The following is a 15,648-nucleotide window of genomic DNA, read 5'->3' as shown; positions in this document are numbered from 1 at the left end:
AGCGAGGAAATTAAAAAGATCCCCTTCTTGAATGAAGCGGCCTCAGAAAGCACAGAAGCACCTGCTGAATTTGAGAGAGATGCACAGAAATAAATATTAATCATATGCTTCAAGGGGCTTTGGACTTTCTTTTTTTTTTGCTGATAGCTGAGAGTGTCAGTTTTTGTCTTGAAGCTGTCTGAAATACCAGAATGTTGTTAACCTATAAAAGGTAAATGAGAGAGCTTCTCACATTAGCCACAATTTTAGTAGCCTGCTCTACTGGTATCTCCTACTACAGCATCTGCTCCACATACAAGGCAACAGCTTCAACGTTTACGGTAGCCCCCAAAAGTGACTTGTAGTTTGCCCTCTCATTAACACAGATTTAATTCAGGATACTTCAGGCTATGTTCAAAAGCGATTGTTGAACAACGGCTTTGCTCCTTTCAGAACAGGTTTCTGGACGTTCGTGCGGTTCAGCACGGCTCCGCGGTGTGTCTGACAGCAGACTTCACTCGATACGGCAATCCGTTCGCCCAGGTTCCCAGCCCCAAAAGGCAAACGCGTTAGATGCCACCAGCACGCGACTACTGCACAGAAACGCTCGTGTGTTATCTTCCACCGTTCCGTTGTCACCTTAGCATTCAAAACATTTAGAATTTGATTATAAACAATGAACTCCATTCAGAGTTTGGGTTAATTTGTCAGTACTAGCTGTGCCCAAAGGAAATTCTGAACCTGATGGGAAATTAAGTCACGAAGAGTCACGTACAGTGGGGGAAACACAGTTGAAGTATTGGAAGTGTTAGAAAAGTTTCGATAAAGATGCTGAAACGTCAACTTCTGGTAAAACCCTGGTTCCCAGCCGCAGGGGTAAGAAAAATACGGTCTCTCATCAGCTAGTTACACGCGTTCTCAATCTGGAGATCCAGTCTCACAAGCATTGGGTAAACATTTGACTTAAGAACCTTTGATACCGACTTCAGCTGGTAGTCAGCCGCATACATCCCCTTCTGTTACGGAGGCCGTAAGTCAGCTTTGTGACACCAAGAGAAACTTTTTCTTCTTCTCAAATGCAACGAAGAATAGGAGAACAATCGAAAAGATAAGAAATGAGGGAAAGCCCTCTGAATAAGAGTACTCAAAAAAATAAAGCCTTTTTCCCAGTACAATAAAACCCACTTAAGACCAAACATCAGATCTGCCAGATTTTTTCCATCCCTTTTGTTTGTTAATGAAGCTATGGACAACAAAAAAGCCCTAGCAACTTTAAAATATAAGGTTACTGCACTTGTTGTTCCGTATCAACAGAAGGTCTGCAGGTTTTAGAGCTTGACAGATTCTGGATTTGCTCTTCTTTGAGCCAATTTAGTACACTTTGCCAGAGATTTCCACATTTTCTTCATTCCTGAAATCTGACTCCAGCTACTACAGATTTAGGTTTCTACAGAAAGAGACAAAAGCAAATTCTGGTATAGCTAGTAACTTCAGTGATCAGAGATGGATCAGTTCCAGTTTGTCCTAGACCCGACTGATGTTCTTGTTGAAGCTATTCCCTTGCCAGCACCGCAGCCCCAAGGACGCCAGGCCCTCTCCACCCCTCTCCCTCGGGGCTCAGTGCAGAAGAGATGGCACCTCTCCACGCTCCAGGGGCAGGGGGCCGGGGAAGAAGGCCCACGCAACACCTGGCAATCGCCAGTTCTTTTAGGGAGCGCTGGGAGATCTCGCGCAGGGTGGCTGCGCCTCCCTTTCCCGCCTGCGGGATGTCGGGATGCTTTGCCCCCTCTCAACCGCTGTCGGGCACGGGGGGCTGCGCCACTTGCAGGGAGCCGGGTGGGTGGGGGGGGGGGGTCACCGAGGACCCCCGGCCCTCCTGGAACACTGTTGCCACCATCCCATCCAGGGCACCCCAGGCATGGGGTGAGGAGGGGCTGGAGCCCAGGGCACGTAAGGGGAGGTGGAGGGCAGTCCCTGGGCCCAAGGGGCAGCAGAATGGCACAGGGGAACGATCCCCAGGAAAGGGGCCCTTAGCCCCCCTGACCCTCCTCCTTCTCCCACCTTAGGGCATCTTTCAGGCCACAGGCCCCCATCTCCCAAAACAGCCATATTTGGCCACGCTCATCGCCATCACAGTGGCCTCCTGATGTCACAAGCCACCTCACTGCGTTCTGTTCCGGGCCCTATAAATACGGGGACCCCGGCACCCGGCCCACAATTCGCTGAGCTTCGAGGTGTCCTCTCATGCCAGCAATGGCTGGTACGAAGAGGTCGCACAGCGGCAATGCGGGTGGCTGCCCACCCTTGAGCAGGAGAGAAGAGAGGTGGCTGCAGGAGCCGTGGAGGAAGAGGCGGCGCTGTAAGAGGGGAGGCACCATCAGCCGCGTGGTAGCGATGGCCATCGCTCATGCGGCTGATGGTTGTGGAGCCAATGGAGGTGGATCCACCCGAAGACCAGGAAGAGCCGATGGAAGTGGATCCACCTCCAGCATGGCCCCCCCGGCACCGCTACACCCTGCCGGGGCTCCCCTCCGTGACACCACGCCGACACCAGCGCAGGAGCGCCCGGCCAGCGCCGTACCGCCGGCCCTGCCTCCGCGCCCGGCGTTAGCTGGCAGGCCCAGCCTCCACTCCCGGCCATCCCGTGGGCTCACCCTTTCCACCTCCCGGCAATCAGCAGGTCTTCTGTTGATTGCCGCGGGCAGCGTGAGCCCTTCTCTCCCATTCCCCTCCCCTACCCCCACCCCTCCTGAAGGGGTGCCATCTCCTCTGCTCTGAGCCCCAAGAAAAGGGGACCAGGCGACATGGCTTCCGCCAGCCTGCTGTGCCGAGGCGACAGGAGTCGCCCCTCACAGGGACGCCGAGGTCCCTGGCGCCTGGAGGTGGGGTCCCTTCACTCTGAGGACCAGGGCGGTTGAAGAGGAAGCCAGACCCTCCGCGGCGGTGCACGAAGAACAGCAACAGATCGAGCAAAGGAGTTAGAGAGACAGCGGTTCCTCTGGAGAAGCAGAAGACCACAGCTCTGCCAGGAAGAAGGACTGGCCTTCAGCATTAAGGTCCCTTTCCAGCTGCTTCACGAGGAGCTCTTTTCAAGACTGTTTATTGCCTAATTCTTAAAAAAAACAAACAATAAAACAAGACAACGAACAGTAAAGGTGCTTTCCTCCTCTCTCGTTTGGTACTCGGGCGACTGCCCCAGCCTCCTCTGTCCCCTCCTGGTCTCCCCAGTCCAGGAAAGAAGACACTGATGGGTGGGGGGTGGGCCCAGCCCAGGGCCCTGGAGATGGCGAGGGGCCGGGGCACGCGGCGCACGAGGGCAGGCTGAGGGAACTGCCTCTGGTCGTGGGGGTGGCGAGACCCTGGAGCAGCTTGCCCAGAGAAGTTCGGGATGCCCCGTCCCTGCAAGTGTTCAAGGGCAGGTCGGACGGGGCTCTGAGCAACCCGGTCTAGTGAGAGATGGGAACTAGGGGATCTTTAAAGGTCCCTTCCAACCCAAACCGTCCTATGATCCTGCTGGAGGTTTGTTAGCAAAGAATCCTTCCGTTTGCATAACCATCGCTGACAAGAGGGTCTCCCAGGAGGGCCCTCCATTTTCAAATGCCATCCTCAGTACAAATCGGAACGGAAGGCAAACACTTCAGTTCCTCTATTTTTAACATTTGGTGAGGAAGCAGTAGCATACGAGTTGTGCCTTCGCAAGAACCTTGCCTGCCAGAAATACCGATTTCCTCCAGGTCTGTCGACCTTAACACACTCCTAGGCAAAGAAGCTGCAACGGGCAAGCCTTTTACTACAGAAGTTGAAAGAAGAATAAATATAGACAGACTAAGAACATTATAAATGTTGACCGAAATCCAAAAAGCTGTAAAACTGCAAAAAGCATTGTTCATTATGGCCGACCAGAATTTTTTTTGACCGAAATATTTTTCAAATGAGCAAGAGAAAAAAAAGAAACGACTACCATATTCAAGGCTCCAGACACCGTCAACTGACTAAAGAGCACCATCTCGCTCGTTTTACCTTTGCTGGAAGCTTTCCTTCAGTTATAACCAAAGTATCTCCTCTGCAAACATTAAGTTCCTTCAGAGTGGCATTCTGTAGGAAGAGAAAGCACAGTACACTTGTAAGTCTACACGTTCTCGTGCTTTGGTTCCTAAAGTAGATGTTGGTGGGTTCTTAAGCCATGCATGCCAAAGATCCCAGGTGTTTTCCTTTCCCACCAAAGAGCACAGAAATAGCCATTTAACATCCACCGCTTGGAGACAGCTTTGCAGCAGCACACAAGGATTGCACCTACAGGAGTCTGCTCTGCAGCAGTCCTTCCAGGGCATCCTGCTGAGCTGTGTCCTTCCTTTGCACCTCCGCAGCTGACCAACTGACCCCTCATGCTTCTGTGTTGATGTATCTTTAATGCCTGGTAAGCCTAGACTTTAGAAAAAACTATGTGCATAGCCCATACGTCCCAGCCCCTGAAAATAAGAGGCAGGGGCACAAGATTCACATTTTAACCACAGGTATCCACCACTGTCTTCATAAGGCCCTGTGAAAATAAAACAGGGTGTGCACTAAGCTAGCACACACAAAAACACCACGCATTTGCTTTAATGCGGCTCTCTTCAGGGAAAGTCTCTACAGAAAATTGGGGTAAATAAACGACGGCATGATTCAAGTCAAAAACAGGATCCTCTTACTTCCTGACTTCATGCTTCCCCTGCTTCATAGCACCAGTCAACCCTTCTCAAATGCCAGTTGTCACCTACCAAAACACAAAAACATACATATGGAAAACTAATTAGCCAACAAAGCTGTTTCAAAAAAAACATTACAAAGCTCTTCATAAGTGTTAAGGGGTTCTTTTGCTTGGTTTTTGTTTGTTTGTTTGTCTCTTAAACACAACTCTGACAAACGGAATGAAGTATCACCTTCATGTCCTTCTCCAGACCCTCGAAACACTTTGCTGTTTGGAAATGGTCGTCTTTGATTTGCATAAGCGTCTCTTCCTCACCTACCTAATTAATTTCCCTGGTTTAAGAGGAAAGCGAAGGAATTCCCATGTCAATTTACTATTTGAATCAATGACAGGCTCGTTAATATGAAAACCATAAGGAAAAAAGCCAACTTCCCCTCCCCAGCTGTCTACCAGGGGACTTCACACTGGAGCAAAAAAGATGGTGTCGTCCAGAAACGACAATGCTTTAGATTTAGCACCTGTATATAAAGCGCACCAGGTAGAGAAGGAACAAATACAATTGAACTTTTTAATTTGACCAAAATAACCGATGAAAATGCACTTTATTCTTTGCAAGGGACAAAATTTGACTTTCATAACTAAAAAAACCCAGACCCTAGAAGGAATCTCATCAATACATTCGGGGGGGGGGGGGGGGAGAAATACCTTGCAGTCTTTTTAAACAACAAGAACATCAAAATCCACTGACGTCTGACATGTCTTTGAATGAGAGCAGTCAGATCACGAACCTCTACACAAGGCCAAATTCAAGTGTTCAAAAATGGTAGTATAAAATAAAGCAATAAAAACAGAACCATTGTTTCTTGGCAGGAAACCTACACTATAGGGAAACGGAAAAGATTGTTTATTTCAAGACATTAACAACTACTTCAGCTCATCCGTACATGTACACAAGAGCACAGTATTTAAGTTGCATTTGGGCTACTCAATGTATATTCTGACAGTCATGTCTTTCAGGTGAACTTTTATGGTTTTTGGAGCGTGGCTGAATTTGCAGCCATCACTCCCCACTGGAACACATACTCAGGATTCGATGAATGTTTAGAACAAAAGCTGGAAAACAATGCCACCCCAAGTCTCTTCTCCTCCTTCCCCCCCATCAGCATCAACAGAAAGAGATGTTCAGCCAGGAAATTCACGTGTCACGCTAGCGCTCTCTATACCTCTTCCTTCATCCTCACGTAAAACCTTAGGAACAAGAACCGCTACCACTCAGATTCCCAAACAACGGCCAAACCGTGACCTCATTTTGAATAACTTGTTTTTGCAAAGCGACCAAAAATCATTTTTTACAGTTAATCTCATGCAGTGGTTCCCACTACGACAGCAAATCTTATCCAAACAGCCAAACACCTCCACCTGCACATGCACCCAAGCAAATAGTCCAGCGACTGGGGGGTTTGCCATATTTTGATCAAATAGAAAGCTTGAAACTGATTTTCAAGAGCAACTGCACAGCTCGCTTTTATCAGAGCACGACTGCAACTTTGCAATTCCTTCCCCTCCTCTCATTACAACGACACATAGATCCTTGTAGCAAACTTACAAGTTGTAACTTTTAGGGTAGCAAGAGCTGACTTGGAAATCTGGAAATTCCTTTTAAAAACATCATTAAATAACAATACAACACAACTAACCTGATAATCCCGATTTTTCCAGCATTAAATTTAGACACTGAAAAAAGAAACATACGGTGAGACTTGTCTCAGTGCACAGGCTGGGAAATATAAAGTTTTCAGCAAATCTACACTAGAATTTTCTAACATAAAAACTGACTGACTGATTCCTGGTCAGTTCCTAAAAACACTATCATTACATAGGCATGGTGTATTTGAGCTATATGTTAAACCCTTCAAGTATGAGATTGTTTTCAGGCAAGAAATTTACTACGTCAGGTGAGTCAGCTTTTACAAACTGTTTAAAAAAAAAAAAAAAATCTGTGCTGTCAGTTTGTTGCTTTAGTTGAACAAGTTCTGTCGCCCAGTTTGAAGATGCACCTTTTACAAATCACACCTGCAAACTCAACGCTTTCCAGCCGCTACTCATCGGCGCTGGCACTCTCTGCCAAAAGTCTGGACTGGCAGTACCGACAACTGCTTCCTTCGCTCCGTGCACAGTTCTTCCTGACTCCTCTCACTCCAATTCTGTGCATTCAGAGTCTGATGAGCTACAAGGAATTGTGGCAGGCTCTGCCATGACTGCGTATCATTCTGAGGACTGCTGTGTAGAAAAGGAGCGGCTAGCCACGCACGAAGCAGTCGGGCTACGTTCATTCTTGGGAAAAAGCAAGGATGTCTCTTTACTGCTTGGTGAAAGATCAAGGCACTCTTCCCCACCGGCCTTTTGGAGCTGAAACGCTTCCTTTGCCTCGGTGTCTCTTGGCAGCCTGAAGTGACGCACGGGTGTAAGGCAAAGTTCTCCAGGAGCAGCAGAGCTGACCCAGGCATGACAAAAGCTTTTAAAAGCAGCTTGACTTACCTCTTTGACAGAGGCAGTCTCTTCCACAACTATCTCCATCTCCGGGCTTGCGTTTTGGTCACTCCCAACCATAAAATATAAGAACAGCTAAAAAAGCAAGGAGAAGCTATCAGAAGATGTATTTAAGTATGGAAATACTGTGAAATCACACCCCCTAATGCACACACATATACCAGCAAGCCTGCCATCAGTCAAACAGCACTGCAACTCCTTTGGGCTAAAGCAAATGATCTAAGCAGGACAAACAGAGGAGCACGTGCAATTGAGTTATGGCCATCCGTAGAGCTTCATTAACCGTCTCTACCACTTGTCTGCTGCAAATGAGAGAGAAAACCTGCCAGCACTCTGATCTTTAAAACTATACAACTATTTTTTCCCTTACATATTTACAACTTGTAGATATATCAAGAGCAATATCCCCCTTTTCTTACTTTATGCTCTTTACAAAAGTATACGCACATCAGAGCACAGAAGCTGGACAACCACAGACGAATGAGAAACGATTTACCATTGGTCATATGAGCTACATTAACTGGTCATATATATGCTCTTGGCCTTCTGCAACCCAGATAAATAGTGTGAGCCTTCATGCCGATAGGTATAATTCTCAGTGTCACCGAGCATTTTTTTCCATGCCGTTTACAACCATTACCAGAGTAAAAAGAGGACTTCGTGAAACATTGGGAAATGTAAACAGAGCGTAAAAGCAGCACGAGACTCTTTTCACTCACACCGCTACTATACCTGAGTGGAAGCTGGAGCTTTCCCATGACACAGCCCTAGCAGGCTTCCCATTTTCAGTTCCGCTTCCCTGACGGTATAATCCTCAGGCACTTCAGGGAGGACAAAACCAAGCACATCAGAAGCTGCTGCTTCCTGAAAATATCCATTACAGTTACCCCTCAATAAACAGTAAAACTGGGAAAAACCCCCACACAACTGCTTCAGTTAAGTCTGGAAATCAGTGGAGTTATGCGTGTGTACTTCTCCCAGGAAAGGACAAAGGGAAGCTTAAAGTCTCCCAATCGAACTTCTTACCGAATGATGATTAAATAAGGACATTTCCCTGGAGACAGAAGTTTCCCATTTCCGCTAACAGGTCTAAGACAGCTGTCATTTGCTGTAACAAAAAGGGCAGGAAAGAGAGAGAGATCTATCAAGTAATTCAAATAAGAAGAAATTTGGCTCCGAAGCTTAGACAGATAACATGGTTAAGATTAACGACAACAGGCTTCTCTTAGAGGCCTCCCTCTGGAGGTATTGCATCAAAAATACAGTTGGAGAGAGATTCCTCGAGACTTCATGAACAGTCTTAGTTGTTATCCTTTCAGTGAAAGATTACTTTCTCTTTGAAGCCAGCTGTTAGCCACAAGCAGTAAAATACCACAAAACTGACCAAGTGCTTCCAAAGGTAAAGGCATCAACAAAAACTTTACAGAAAGAAAACTGGAGTGTCTTAAAGAAAGGAATAAGGTTAAAAAAAAACAAACCAAAATCATCTTCAATTCTGAGTGTAATACTTTAGTAAGATGACATGATTATTCCTACTCAAATTGCTTCTGAAAAATAAGAGCTTCATAAAATGTGTTTTATTCAAGACTTACACCCATTTATTTTTTTTAAGCTAGGAAAAATAATCATTTTATTCAGAATCTGATGAATTTTAAGTCCTCTGCACCCTCTTTCTTTCCAAAAAAAACCCCCTAAGAGCAATGGATTTGCTGTTTTGAACAGACTGATGCAAAAAGCAGGAAGCCAGCCAGTAAATTCTAACATTATCAGATCTAAAAGTAAAGCCACTGAATACTTACCTAGTTCCTCCTCCAGCTGAAGCTCCCGTATTGCTTTCGTTTTGATATCTGACATCACCTAAAAGAAAGCAATATTAACACCTCCGATACAGAATGCCAGGAACACTCCTGCTCTTCAAATGCCAGTCCACAAGAGGCAGCCTTCACTTGAAAGGCATCCTAGTTACGTTCTTATTCCTGTTAACACTATACACAGCTGAGAAAAACAGGTCTTGAACATTATCATACCAAATATATATAATAAATAAGTGCACTGATACCATAACACACTGGCGGAAGTTTTCCTTAAAAACAGTATTCCAATGAAAATGAAGCGGTATTTAATTTTTGGATTTATCAAGAGACTAGTGTTTCACAAACAGTAATTCTGTGAGCAAAACTAAGTAATACTTCATATTTTCTGTAGCAGGAAATAATTTAAAAGGCAGAAAAGGTACCCGAGAAGCCCACCCCTTGGGGAAAACCAGCATTTTTTTCCCATCCTGTGCTGAAAGCAAGAAACAATACTTTCCTCCTCTTTTAGCTTTTGTTTACTGACATAGCCTCAAACACACATTTACAGGATGGTCTAAAAAGAAAATGGTTTCGCACTAAAACACACTAATGTAGACTGCACTGGTTTAAGTTCCCAGCATTACAGCCTTCTTACACAGCAGTCAAAGTCTTCCAGCACCTCTGAGCTGCACACTGTTTTCATCACAGAAAAACTTCAGCCCCAAGGCTGAGTCCACTCCCCATTAATTGGCCCACGTGCACCGGCCAAGCTTTTCAGGGCAACAGCCTGTGTTCCATCCCTGAGCAATCACACTGCTTACTGTTTCAATAGTGGCAGTCATTTTAACGTGTTGCTCTTCGTCATCCGTTCTGCAGAAGTTTTGAACTTGGAGCCAGCTGATGTCATACGTAAAAGCAGTCAAATTGCCACTTGACACATTCACGAAGCTGGAAGAGCGAGCAGTGCAAAGACGGTCAAAGACAGGAAAACTACACGCTGTCTGGGCTAGATCGCTAAATACCAAAGCTCTCAAATAAACCGATGATGCCGAGGTCATTAACAGGGACGGCATGTCACAGAGTTAGAGGCCTCAGGCAGCATCCAGGCACCTCTGGGCTGGTTACTGAATAAACCAGTCAAAACTATGTTTTGGTAACTGGCTTTCAATGGGACTTGAGCTTCTGAAGGCACTTCAGAGTCTAAGTCACTTTCTGAGGCTGGATTTAAGGCTTCTGGAAAAAAAAAAAATATTGCAAAAGTATATCTAGTCATAACTAAAATCAGAGATTTTTCTCTGTCTCTCTGCTACCGCATAGAAGCACAGAAACAGTTCTTGGTGAAGAACCCTCTCACTGCTTGATTTCATCTCCATTTTTCAGTACCGTTTCAATTAGGAAGTCAGAATTTATGTAACAAGCACATACCAGCACCTTTGGAAAATGGGAACCTAACCTCAGGGCTATACGCTGGGAAGTGAAAAGAGACCAGGCATTTGCCCCTGGCAGCTTTGGGTTCAACTGGGAGATTCAGCAGACCTGCATACTCTTCTGACACTGCTCTGTTCTCTCATCCTACCAAGTCCCTCGGGGAACCACACGACTCAAACCTCAGAAATTCAGGTTATGCCAAAGATGTGCCAGCACACTGGGCACAAGTGGTTCTCACTAGGTTTTTCCCTGTACAAGTGGAAGTCAAAGGATGTGACTGCATCTGCACTTCAAGAGCAAAGAAGTATCTCATAGTTGATAAGTACCTGATCCCCCAAATTTAACATTACATTGTCTTGAATTCAAAAGCTCAAAGCGACAATTAGTTAAAAGAATATAGAGAGAGAGCTAGAATAATTTAACGGAACAGATTTTGCCAAAATTGCTTTTTGTTTAATTATACTTGTAATCAAAACGGTTACCTCTGGTCATGGCTGTCTAAGATTAGTACTGAGCACCCATCCGTCAGACCAACACTTTTGACTGTTTCCTTCATATCTTCTTCACGAAAAACTTCCCAGTTCTTGCCTTCTTTATCCGGTCCTGAGCCGTTCTTTAGCATGATTCCTCCTGATGGTGCTAAGGCTCTGCGCAGATCACCCAGTTTTGTGCTGCGTGAAAAGACGTGCTGCGATTCTGTGAAATGCTGACCCTTCCCTCCTTCGTTATACTCCGCTAAACGAAGAATGTTTACGACCACAGGTTCATGATCAGGGCCTGTCATCACCTTTGTACCACCACAGGGGCCGGACCACGAGCTTTGGGCTTTCCTAATTTCACCCTATGCACCTCCTGATCTGCAACAGCACAGCACGCTTGCAAAAGCACCCGTCAATTCTTCCCAGCCACAGCAAGCAGACTGTGGGCTACAGCACTGGGACTATTTCACAGTGGGGACAAACCTTTTCTTTTTTCCGAAAGCATCCTGCCCGCTCCAAGTCTGTGCATCTACTGCCAGATCATCACACCAGATGAGCATCATTCCCTAGAGTTACAAAAAGCAGATCACCCTCGCATAGGAATATATACAGCTATTCACAACATGGACTCCGGCTGCTGCTCTCAGACTCTAGCTCTCTGTGGGTAGTTTTGGCCTCTGCATAAAGATTACTCTCCTGATTTTCTACAACTCCAACAGAAATCACAGTAAGGAAGCATCCTGCGAGAGCCAAGTCCTTCTTCTGAACACTGGTTGAAGAAGAGGAACACAAGCTGGAGACGTTTTCCCAACACACTACGGCATTTTGATCTCCTCTGCCGGAACTCTTGAAAAGCATGATCTCACGGACTGCGAAAGAAATTCTCAGAGAGGTACTCACGATTGGTGCAACTTCACGGCTATCACAGTATGTAGACACAAACAAAGACCTACTCAGGAGTTGCTAAGAAATCTGCTTTTTCGAATCCACAAATAAACGCACGGTGCTCTCCCCAGAAGAGCAGCATGTGCTAAGCTGCTCTTCATCACGGAACCTATTGACAAGCTTCAACAGGGACAGTACCAACAAACCAACAATCCGTTGTATAAATAACTTAGATTTTAGTTATCCCGACAACAATATGAACACTCACAGAAATAAACGCACATATCAGACCGATAACGAGCTCCAAGAAGCGCATAAAACGTCCATGCAATTGGCTGTATGGATGACAAGGCCAGCTCACAGACCTCATACTTTCAGTTGCTATGTTAAACAGTCACCAAGGATGTAGCTGTCTAACTAGCAACATACAAACACTGCGTTATTTGCCATCAATAAGCGACCAAAGTTTCCAATCGAGTCGGCAGTGGGAGAAGTCAGCATCAGCTCAGCAAAGAGGCAGACCGTAGAAAGAGCAGCGAACAGTGACCAAAGTCACCCTTGTACTTCAGAAAAGCATTTTTCAGTAATAACGTTAACCTCCTCTTTCAGTAATTAGCCATTCCTATACTGTAATAAACCTATTGTGGAATGCACATACTAGATGAATGCCTCTGCAAGTCCTGGGATATGAAGCAAGAATATTTACTGTATATATGTATACTCTATATATATATCTGTATGTGCACATACACACACACGTATAAAGCAATAAATATAAAACGATACATTCCACTGAGAGACCACAAGACTCTTTAAAAGCTGGATGTGGATTTCTAGTGTTTGTGATTTATTATCAACGCCTAACTACTTCAAGGCAATCTTGCTACATAAGGATACTTTTCACCTGTAATACAACAGTATTTTGGAAACCTAGATCTCGTTATAGATTAACCCTCACTGGTTTGAAATCTGTACAGAAATAGTTTCTCCACACATGACAGCTTGTTTGTGTCACATCCACAAACGCCATCTATAGGTGTTCACCCCATGCACTGCATAATATAACCAACAGGCAATACCTTTTACAGTTGCTTCACAGAACTAAAGACGGGTCCTTGACGCTGAACGCAGAAAAGACCAAAAGTACCTTTGCAGCAAGTTTCAAAGAATACCAACAGGAAAGCTAAAGAAATAAGGAAGTTCCATACCACCTTAACGTTATCTGATTTCAATTCAAAATCCGTGTAAAGTCCTTTCATAAAAACCTGTCACTCTAATTACCTTCAAAACAGAAGAAAAGGAGTAAGGTAAGAACACTTGAAGGCCTCTATTCAATAAAGCTTGTGTGCCAATAGGAAATACGTAGACCCTTATCTGCTTTCAGAGATGATACCTTGTTTAGAACTATTTCAAGATAGCTCCAGAGGCCTTGCTGTGTCTCTGAACACGCTCTGGAACAACGAGACTTAATCCTTGCTTACAGCTCAGGCCTCCCTTCCTATTTAATTCCATCTTTAACCTTGATGGTTGGTGAATCCAGGAGATTCACAACGTGAACACCAAGCATACGCGTTTTAAACGCAGCTCTGCGTTATTCCCTCATTGAACTTCTTTAAATGTGACTATATAAAAATGCAGCAGCTCAGGAATGTAAAAATTAAGACTGGTTGTTGGGGTTTTTTTGTTTTGGTTCTTTTTTAAGTGGGAGTGGAAAAACAACCTACGAGCGGTTTTCACAGAAGACCAAAATGCACAGCACACTGAGGAAAAGAGTCAGACCCCTCGTCTCGTCTTAACCACTACCAGCCACCCTAAAAAAAACCCTGAGATTTACTCACTACCCTAAAACCCCCGAGATTTCCTTGCTACTCGGAGCGCACCCCCTGCAGCAGCGACCTGCCTGCACCACCCAGCCCTGCGCAGGCCCCGGGGCCCCGCAAAGGTGACGGGGTCCCCCCTCTCCCGGGCAAGGGAGCGCTCAGAGCCCCTGGGGGTCCCCCCGGCAGAGCCCCCCACAGCCCCGCGCCTGGGGGGACCCTTGCTCCCCCGCGGCAGCGACACCCCCGCCCGCCAGGGGGCGGCCGAGCCCGCAGGGAGGCCCTGTTGCCTAGCAACAGCGGAGCGGGCCCGCAGGCCGCTTCCCGGCCCACCTCCGGGATCACGTCGTGCAGGTAGCGGAAGGGCGGCTTACTCAGCAGCCGGTCCCTCAGCGGCGGCTTGCGGATCACTCGCCCCAAGGAATCCTGCGTCCGCCGCACCACCGTCTCGTTCATAGCGGCGGCGGGACCGCGCCGCCGCCGCCGCCGCCACCGCCGCCGCCACCGGCGGCTCCGAGCATTCCCGGCCTGCCTCGCGGCGCAGGGCGCCTCACTGCGCAAGCGCAGAGCTGGGGCAGGCGGTTGCTAGGCACAACGCGGCCCTAGCAACCGGCCCGGCGGCCTCGTTAGGCCCTGCCCTCCCTCGCCCTGGGCCTGAGGGAAGAGGCCCTGGAACCAGCCCCAAAGCCTCTTGTCCCACAGAACTAGTCACACCCCAGCCCCTTGCTTGAATAATCACCAGATAGAGAGTGCTCAGAAACTTCAATTGTATCTTTCGGTGGTTTGTCGTGGTGTTTTTTTTAAATTGTTCTTGAAGTAAAGAAGTGGAAAGTGAGAGTGATGGATGGGGAGAAGGAGCCAGCGTCAAGGTTGCCCGATCCCGCGTCACTCTCCCTAGCAAAGCCAGGCCACGGCCATTGAAGAACAGCACAGGCTTTTTCAACGGGCCGCTTCCTCCTGCTCCGTAATCACTTCAGCAACCTGGAACGAGTTACGAGGAAAAGGAAAAGGAAACACACCATTTTCTCGCAATAAGATTCCCAGAGCTGAACGCTTGCTCTTTACAAGGACCGCACCAGGAGCGGATACAAAAGATAACCGTTCCTCAGCAATCCGTGTTTCTTACTCTACGAGAGCCACAGTCCTCTAGATGATTTACGCTAGTTCCCTTGAAAAACAGACCAGATCAATATATCTGTGCACAAGCTAGGAGCTGAAATAACGGGAAGTAAATACTAGATCATGCTTTCTAAGAAAAGAGCACAAAACCGCAAGCTAAAAATCACTTTAACTTGCGTCCCAAAATCCCAGCCCTCCAACTGAAGCCAGGTCTTTGCACAGGGCAACCCCAGCCGGGTCGGGGAAACTCCTCGCACAGAGATGGGAACGCTGTCTTCGGAACAGACTGGAAAATTAAGGCTTAATGAAGGTTTTGCCCCGTCCAATCTTAGAAACCAATTCACGCCGTTCCCGATCAATGTATCGGTGAGACATACATAGACAAACCAAATGGACATCTAGAAATGACTTTTTATTTTGTGAAGAACACTTGAAAAATAAAGACGAAAGCTTTTCCAGGCTTTGGAATATAACCGTCATAAACTGTGGAATCACAAAGACTCCGTTTTAAAAAGGTGTTCCCTCTCCCACCCCCCTTTTTAACGAACTCTCTCCTTGCGGAATGACCCACAGTAGTTTTAAGGAAAAAAAATACGCATTTTGAGCCAACATTAGAAATAATCCAAGATTGGTTCAGTGCAGGCGCTGCTACATTACACTTGAACAAAGGCACATACTAAAATCCCCACGTTAGCACTCGGAATCCGTCTTTACATTTCTCCAAACGTCGTGTTTTCGAGAAGAGGCTGGAGTTATTAAAGGCAGGTGGGAAGGCTGAGCTCAGGACAGCTGTCCAGCAAGGAACTGGAGGAATTCAAAGGGACAGCAAAGTAAGTGCAATGCCACGGAACAACCTGCGAACGCAAACCTTTCTGGCTTACCTTAGGAATCAGCACGCGCGATCATTT

The 15,648-nt window shown here is 46.5% G+C and overlaps 1 protein-coding gene across 2 annotated transcripts in view; it reads right to left on the bottom strand.

Moving 5' to 3' along the window:
* The window catches only part of LOC127018238 (ubiquitin carboxyl-terminal hydrolase 40-like), a 21,828-nt gene extending 13,505 nt beyond the window's left edge, over window positions 1–8,323 (bottom strand). Inside the window, exons 1-4 of one of the 2 annotated variants that reach the window (XR_007766724.1) lie at window positions 7,208–7,234; window positions 6,367–6,403; window positions 4,671–4,735; window positions 4,000–4,074 (exon numbers count right to left, since the gene is read on the bottom strand). Coding sequence is in view for 1 of the 2 variants with exons in the window: in XM_050899731.1 (XP_050755688.1) it covers window positions 6,367–6,403; window positions 7,208–7,294; window positions 7,952–8,083; window positions 8,246–8,269 (280 nt within the window). In the remaining variant the exon portion in view is untranslated. Of the gene's footprint in view, window positions 1–3,999; window positions 4,075–4,670; window positions 4,736–6,366; window positions 6,404–7,207; window positions 7,295–7,951; window positions 8,084–8,245 lie in introns of those variants that run through there. The other variant, XM_050899731.1, reaches the window with a different exon arrangement.
* Between the last annotated feature and the right edge of the window lie 7,325 nt (window positions 8,324–15,648).

Source organism: Gymnogyps californianus, chromosome 7 (assembly GCF_018139145.2).
Source record: "Gymnogyps californianus isolate 813 chromosome 7, ASM1813914v2, whole genome shotgun sequence".
In the NCBI taxonomy this organism is placed as follows: domain Eukaryota; kingdom Metazoa; phylum Chordata; class Aves; order Accipitriformes; family Cathartidae; genus Gymnogyps; species Gymnogyps californianus.
This window is presented reverse-complemented; position numbering and strand designations above follow the sequence as displayed.